Source organism: Lithobates pipiens, unplaced genomic scaffold, assembly GCF_037356315.1.
Source record: "Lithobates pipiens isolate NorthernLeopardFrog02 unplaced genomic scaffold, aLitPip1_a1.2 Scaffold_28, whole genome shotgun sequence".
NCBI lineage: Eukaryota > Metazoa > Chordata > Amphibia > Anura > Ranidae > Lithobates > Lithobates pipiens.
In genome coordinates this window covers 177,277,280-177,285,452 of record NW_027507789.1, presented here as the reverse complement: position 1 = coordinate 177,285,452, position 8,173 = coordinate 177,277,280, and the positions used below count along the sequence as shown (strand labels likewise).

At 38.1% G+C, this 8,173-nt stretch overlaps 1 protein-coding gene across 1 annotated transcript in view; it reads left to right on the top strand.

Annotated features, from left to right (window-relative positions):
* Positions 1-578: 578 nt before the first annotated feature.
* Positions 579-8,173, top strand: part of LOC143935849 (beta-1,4 N-acetylgalactosaminyltransferase 2-like) — a 168,627-nt gene continuing 161,032 nt past the window's right edge. Inside the window, exon 1 of the mRNA XM_077459974.1 lies at positions 579-854. Coding sequence (XP_077316100.1) covers positions 595-854 — 260 coding nt within the window. The 5' untranslated portion in view covers positions 579-594. The remainder of the gene's footprint in view (positions 855-8,173) is intronic.

Genomic DNA, 8,173 nt, shown 5'->3' with positions numbered 1-8,173 from the left:
TGTGGCGCCGCACCAATTGGGACGGTGCCATTGCTGCCGATTTGGCATGCAATTTGACATGTCAAATCCCCCCAATGTGAACCAAGGCTTAGGGACATTAGATTGTAAGCTCCTTGAGGGCAGAGACCATTGTGAATATACTGTACTATGTAAAGCGTTGCGTAAATTGATGGCTTCATATAAGTACCTATAATAAATAATAAACAGGAATTTCTAGGAGTTCTATAGGATACAGTGTAAAACACAAACGATGAGCACTACCAATTATTCTGGAGGAATTCAAGATAAGTCTTTATGATACTGATTAGGCACAATTGGGAGTCCTAAGGCTTGATTCACACTGCAGTGATGCGGAAACCCTGTGGTCGGTTGCATGGCTGACTGGAACCAGCCACCACTGCTCTGAGCTCAGGTGAACTTTAAGTGAAGCTGTTAGGCAAGCCCAGACTTCCATTGTATTGCTCTGTGCATTCCATTCTGACAAAAATAAACTTCATATAAACTACAAAAGAACATCCAAAGCACTGCTTGCATTCCACTTAATATGCCTGAGGCGTGGTCATGTTAACATTATTTACTGATTGCAGATTGAACATGAGGTCACCTGTTTCTTTATCTCTACACGTCCGCTTCTACAATAAGCATCTCTCTGTTGACGAACAATCAAAATCTATTTGGAAAATTATGCAGGTTTTATCCTTTTTACAATGGATTCTTCTATCAGGATTTATAATGACAATGTGGTGCATTGGACATTTCCTATATACAGACTGTAACCAACATTCTTTTCAAGTGACATTGAAAACATTATCAGAAACAGGAACAAAGTCAGAATCTATACAGGAGATGATCAGGTAAGTGATTCTATAGCGAACCCAATTCAGATACATAGATAGAGGAGAACCTCAATTTTCAACAGTTGATTAAGCTATAATTTAATCAAATGAAGCTAAAAAAAAAAGAGTACTATAACTTTTGTTTCGTCATTCAGGGCACATCGCTATTTAATAATTTGCTTCATCTTGCACATAGAAATTGACTGTTAGCACCTAAGGGTAAAAAAATGTAAATGCCTAAGCACAATTTTGCAACTTTGACATACGTTACTAAAACCATACATATCATCACAAATACTTTGTGCATCCAGGTGGATTGTACTTAACGGTAGCTTTTTTCAAGACAATTTAGGCTTTCTTTGGCGGTAAATGGTAAGGCTATTTCCTGATTTTGTTTGTATTATTAAAAGAAAACTGGCCCAAAATAGTAATCTCTCTCTCTCTCTCTCTCTCTCTCTCTCTCTCTCTCTCTCTCTCTCTCTCTCTCTCTCTCTCTCTCTATATATATATATATATATATATATATATATATATATATAATCGCAATTGTAGAGGTAAGATGCACTGAATGATCCTTAAAAGTACAAGCAATCTAGTCCTTACCATGGACAAATATGTAGAAACAACGATGCGGATTGCTGCACAAAATTCTTTTATTTCCAAAAATGATTACATCAGGTAGAAATATCAAAAAAGTACCAGGTACAGCTGCTGGTAAATTATTGATTTTTTGATGATTTATTTATATTATCTCACTAAACCACACGTAGGTCACGCAATTGAAGCTCTTTTTCACTTACACTTAACCCTATATTCAGGTTTTTTTAGTTGCAGCACCTGGTAATGTTTTATCACCTTTGAGTGTTTTTTCAGGTGGAGTTTATATATTCCATATCATTTTTTTTCACATACCTTTGTACATTGATGCACATTTATTTGAGGTAATTTGTACCTCATTAATCAATTATCACCAGAAAAAATCGATGCACTTACTCACATTCCCTCCAAAGTGCACATCACCACTGCACTAAAATCAATCACCACCTATAACCACCTATATACCAAATATATGCTAATTATACAGAAATTATATCAAATCAGTGTGATAATTCTCCCTTAAGGCAAGAAAATTATGTGACACGTAGCGCTCGATAAGTGAATAATTAAACTCACACTGCCTAAAACACAAAAACAAAAATAGCACTCACATACACACCCGTAAGTATATATATAAAGTGCTACAAGTGCAAATATGTGTGTATAAATATCTTACAAGAAATATATATACCTAAAATAATAAATATATACCTATATATGTATACTCAAATATATAGACAGCACTGATTAATCAAATATTCCAGTGAAAATAAATCGTGAAAAATATATATCAAGTGAAAACAGAGATGATCAAATGTAAAAATTAAAAATACATCAAAATCAGTGAAACAATATATAAATAAAAAATATCAGTCCAAATAAATAGGATCCAAATTGTAAAGTCCACATGAAAGGTGATAACCAGTGTCCAAATAAATTATTTGCTCCTTCACTACATCTGTGACCGTGAAACCCCTGTTGTGGATACACTCACCAGCTGATAAGCCTCACACTCCTCACGTATTTGGCTAATAGAGCTTTATATCCTCTTGATGGGTGCCCACTGTAAATCATCAGACTTGCAAAGCCCATATATCTTGATCCCTTCTCAACAAATCACATTTATATGTACCTTGCGGGAAAAATAATAATGGAAGCCTCCAATAGCGTAGTACAGTTAAGCACTTTAATCAAATAAACTAAAACGTAATGCACTCACATGAACAATAAATGAACAAGCCAAAATATAAATCACTCCGCTCCACACTTGAACACTTCAGGTGCCCAAGTATCCTGGGGCATTGGTGGTCACGGCGGGCCTTTTAAATAGGGAAACGAATGATTCCTTCTCACCCCTCCTCACACATTACGCTTGGTCTCACACAGCTGATTGGTGTCTAATACGGGTGCGTCAAACAATTCCTTTCATTTTCCTCCATCCAGCACCACCTCACGCCACCCAGTTCTCAAACTAATCCAAAGCTATGTTCACCAGATAGCCACTCCCCGTCATGTTTCGTCATCAACAGACTTCTTCATGGGATTGGCTATCTGGCCTGGAGAATCCCCTTTTATCTCTCCTCCACACCTAGTTCGCAATATGTCTTTGGATATCGCGTATGCGCAGATCGTGTATTCCGCGTCCACGCATGCGCAGTTCGCATGTCCCCATACCACCAATGCCTCAGCGTTTACACCGCAGCAGATGATAACAGCAGGTCTCTACCTATCTACCATGGATAAGGCATACAGCGGAACAGTAGTAAGGTCACTCCCATCTCCCACAATGGTGTGTTTAACCCACCGTATCCACCACTCCATAACGAGTGTCATAAGCCCCAAAAATAATAATGAAAAACTTTCTTATAATAAAAATAAAAATAGAGATAAAAATATAAATAAAAATAAAAATAAATAAAAACAAAAATAAAAATAAAAACATTTCAAAATACAAATAAAAAATAAAAATAATAATTAAAATAAAAATCAAAATAGAAAGATGATAAGTGCTAATTAACCCTCCTGTTAAATGCTATTAGCATTTAAAATTTCATATAAAGAAAGTATAAAAAAAATTATCATATAAAAAATAAATAAAAAATTCATTATTATATATTTATATAGACATCCTATACATTCACTCTGCTAAATAACTTCATTCTTTTTAGTAAATAAGCAGATTAGTCGTACCCTCATGGCACATCCCTATGGTGACATTCAACCTAACCAATACTCTTAAGACACATAATACTGGTAGTCAAAAACAGTCTAAAGCAACACAACAGCAGGGGCCATAGCTCTAACACCCCCTAATCAATAAAAGGCGTAGGCCACTCCCCCTGCGTATCCTACTTCAGACATGTCAAGACCCCCATTCTACCTCAATCCAATCCATCAAAAATTACTAATAAAGCAGTTAAGGTCTAACTCTATGTTCATCCCTCTCGGAGAAATGCACTTCATCAGAAAAATCCATCGTGTTTCTCTCTGAGACAGATCCCTCACGCGATTTGAGCCCCTCCAAGAGGGATGAACATAGTCAATACCACAAAACTGCAGCAGACTTGGGTCCTGCTGGTGACATTCTTTAAAATAAAGCGATACACTATGGTATTGAAAGCCCTTTCGAATGTTCTCTAGGTGCTCTGAAATGCGTACCCTGAGCCGTCTTTTGGTGCGACTGACATAGAACAGCCCACAAGGGCACAACAGTAAATGCACCACATGTGTCATGTTACAAGTCATAAATTCATAAATTTTAAATGTCTCCCCTTCTCTGTTAGTGATGGAGGTGACCCCTCTATTTACTTGGCGCACAGTCCTGCAGCAAATGCACCTCCTACATGCAAAAAAGCCTTTAAATTCTCTAGAAATGGTCTGTCTTATTGGGGGGTCAAGAATCTTTTTCACCACTCTATCCCCAATATTAGGTGCCCGTCTATAAATAAATTTAGGTTGTTTGGGCAGTACTTCACCCAAATGTTTGTCCCTACCTAGAATATACCAGTGTTTTTTTAAAAATTTGCTCTACATCCTTATACTGGTGATGGTATTTTGATATAAAACCCCATTGGTGTCATGTATCCTCTATTTCCTTAGATCTCCCCCTAAGGCATACATCTCTCGGGGTATCAGCAGTTTCCCTAATGATGTTATCCAGAGTCCCCTCCTCATAACCCTTTTGTAAAAATCTAACTTGGGATTGAATTTCAAAATCAGCATCCTCTGTACAATTACAACGGACCCTCAGAAATTGTCCCTTTGGGATGTTTTTAATCCATGACGGATGGTGCCCACTATTAATTGACAAAACTATTACAATCAGTAGATTTAAAGTATACAGTCGTGTTAAATTTACTGCCTTTTCTCTCTATTACAAGATCCAAGAAATTCACCGAGATGGAACTTACATTATATTCTAATTTTATATTGTGGGGGTTGGTGTTAAGGTGTTCCAAAAAATTCTTAACGGACAACTCCGTCCCCTCCCATATAAAGAAGAGGTCATCAATAAATCTCTGATAGAAGATGAGTTGCGGAGATTTATTAGCAAACACAAATCTGTCCTCCCATTCGGCCATAAAAAGGTTGGCAAGGCTGGGAGCATATTTTGCCCCCATTGCCACGCCAACACATTGGGAGTTGAACCTCCCCCCATACCAGAAGTAGTTGTGGGTCATACAGAACTCCAATGCCCGACCCACAAACACCTTCTGAGTATGTGGGACGTCCTCCCTCCTACTCATGGCCCAATTCAGTGCCAAAAGGGCATCCTGATGTTGGATGATGGTATATAATGCAGCCACATCAGCCGTTACCAGATAAATTTCAGTTGAAGGGGATACGGTGACCTCATCAAGTGATTTCAAGAGGTCCGTAGTATCTCTCAAAAATGCCTTAGTGGTTTTAGCACTCGGTTGGAGGAACCGATCCAAGTATTCCCCCAACCTAGCTGTCACCGAACCTATACCATTCCCTATAGGGCGAGCTGGAGGTAATACCGCATTCTTGTGAATTTTGGGTAAGGTGTAAATCATCGGAATCCTACTTGCACTAGGTAGCAGATATTTCCTTTCCTTAGTATTAAGAGCCCCCTTCCCTCCTTGGGGTTACCCACCACCATTGTACAACGTGCAGATAAGTGGTCCTACTCAACATGGAGGTCCACCGAGGGTAGAATGGGGGTCTTCATGTCTGAAGTAGGATACGCAGGGGGAGTGGCCTACGCCTTTTATTGATTAGGGGGTGTTAGAGCTATGGCCCCTGCTGTTGTGTTGCTTTAGCCCTTGTACACACGGTCGGAGATTCCGACAACCAAATCGTTGGATTTTGTCCGACGGATTGTGTCAGAAAATCTGGGGCATACACACGGTCGGACCAAGTTGTCAGAAAATCCGATCGTTCAGAACGTGATGACGTTATTTCGTTATGACGGGACTACGTTCACGCTAGTAGCCAATAGCTTTGATGTAGGAATTTGATCTGAGCATGCGTGGCACTTTGTCCGATCAAAATTCTCTACACATGATCGGAGTATGTCCGATTGGACCAGTTTGTCGGAAAATATTTCCAACAAGTTGGAAAATTGGGTCCGACGGAAACAGTCCGATGCATACCACACACAGTCGGATTATCCGACAAAACGGTCCATTAAGACACATTCCGTCGGAATCTCCGATCGTGTGTACAATGGCTTAGACTGTTTTTGACTACCAGTATTATGTGTCTTAAGAGTTGGTTAGGTTGAATGTCACCATAGGGATGTGCCATGAAGGTACGACTAATCTGCTTATTTATTAAAAAGAATGAAGTTTTAAAAAGATTTTTAAAAGAAAATTATTTAGCAGAGTGAATGTATAGGATGTCTATATAAATATATAATAATGAATTTTTTATTTATTTTTTATATGATACTTTTTTTATACGTTCTTTATATGAAATTTTAAATGCTAATAGCATTTAACAGGAGGGTTAATTAGCACTTATCTTCTTTGTATTTTAATTTTAATTTTTATTATTATTTTTATTTTTTATTTGTATTTTGAAATTTTTTGATTTTTGTTTTTATTTTATTTATTTTATTTTTTTTATTTCTATTTTTATTTTTATTATATGAAAGTTTTTCATTATTATGTTTGGGGCTTGGGACACTCGTTATGGAGTGGTGGATACGGCGGGTTAAACACACCATTGTGGGAGATGGGAGTGACCTTACTACTGTTCCGCTGTATGCCTTATCCATGGTAGATAGGTAGAGACCTGCTGTTATCATCTGCTGCGGTGTAAATGCTGAGGCATTGGTGGTATGGAGACACGCGAACTACGCGGACGCGGAATACGCGATCTGCGCATGCGCGACATCCAAAGACATATTGCGGACTAGGTGTGGGGGAGAGATAAAAGGGGATTCGCCAGGCCAGATAGCCAATCCCATCAAAAAATCTGTTGATGACGAAACATGTCGGGGCGGGGCTATCTGGCGAACATAGCTTTGGATTAGTTTGAGAACTGGGTGGCGTGAGGTGGCGCTGGATGGAGGAAAACGAAAGGAATTGTTTGAAGCACCCGTATTAGACACCGATCAGCTGTGTGAGACCAAGCGTAATGTGTGAGGAGGGGTGAGAAGGAATCATTCGTTTCCCTATTTAAAGGTCCGCTGTGACCACCAATGCCCCAGGATACTTGGGCACCTGAAGTGTTCAAGTGTGGAGCGGAGTGATTTATATTTTGGCTTGTTCATTTATTGTTCATGTGAGTGCATTAAGTTTTGGCTTATTTGATTAAAGTGCTTAACTGTATTACGCTATTGGAGGCTTCCATTATTATTTTTTCCACGCAAGGTACATATACATGTGATTTGTTGAGAAGGGATCAAGATATATGGGCTTCGCAAGTCTGATGATTTACAGTGGGCACCCATCTAGAAGATATAAAGCTCTATTAGCCAAACACGTGAGTGTGAGGCTTATCAGCTGGTGAGTGTATCCACAACGGGGGTTTCACGGTCACAGATGGTGTGGTGAAGGAGCAAATAATTTATTTGGACACTGGTTATCATCTTTCACGTGGACTTTACTATTTGGACTGATATTTTTTATTTATATATTGTTTCACTGATTTTGATGTATTTTTAATTTTTACATTTGATCATCTCTGTTTTCACTTGATATATATTTTTCACTGGAATATTTGATTAATCAGTGCTGTCTATATATTTGAATATACATATATAGGTATATATTTATTATTTTAGGTATATATATTTCTTGTAAGATATTTATACACACATATTTGCACTTGTAGCACTTTATATATATACTTACGAGTGTGTATGTGAGTGCTATTTTTGTTTTTGTGTTTTAGGCAGTGTGAGTTTAATTATTCACTTATCGAGCGCTACGTGTCACATAATTTTCTTGCCTTAAGGGAGAATTATCACACTGATTTGAATCAATTATCACCGGTTAGCACAGATTTTTCCCTTTTTAAACAATGTAAATTCAAAAAGCCAGTATAAAGAAATAGTAGTCGTAAAAAAACACTTGTGGGTTTAACCAATCATTTTTGTTGTACAATTCTCCTTTAAGGGGGCATGGAAGAGGGTGTGTCCTATGCCAACATACTTTTGCTAATAGGTGTCCCTCATTCCTGTCTCAGAGAGTTGGGAGTATTGAAAATGTGGCCCCACTGGATTGGGCTTTTTTTCATGGGGCCGCATATTTGCATTTCTCCCTTTGTGC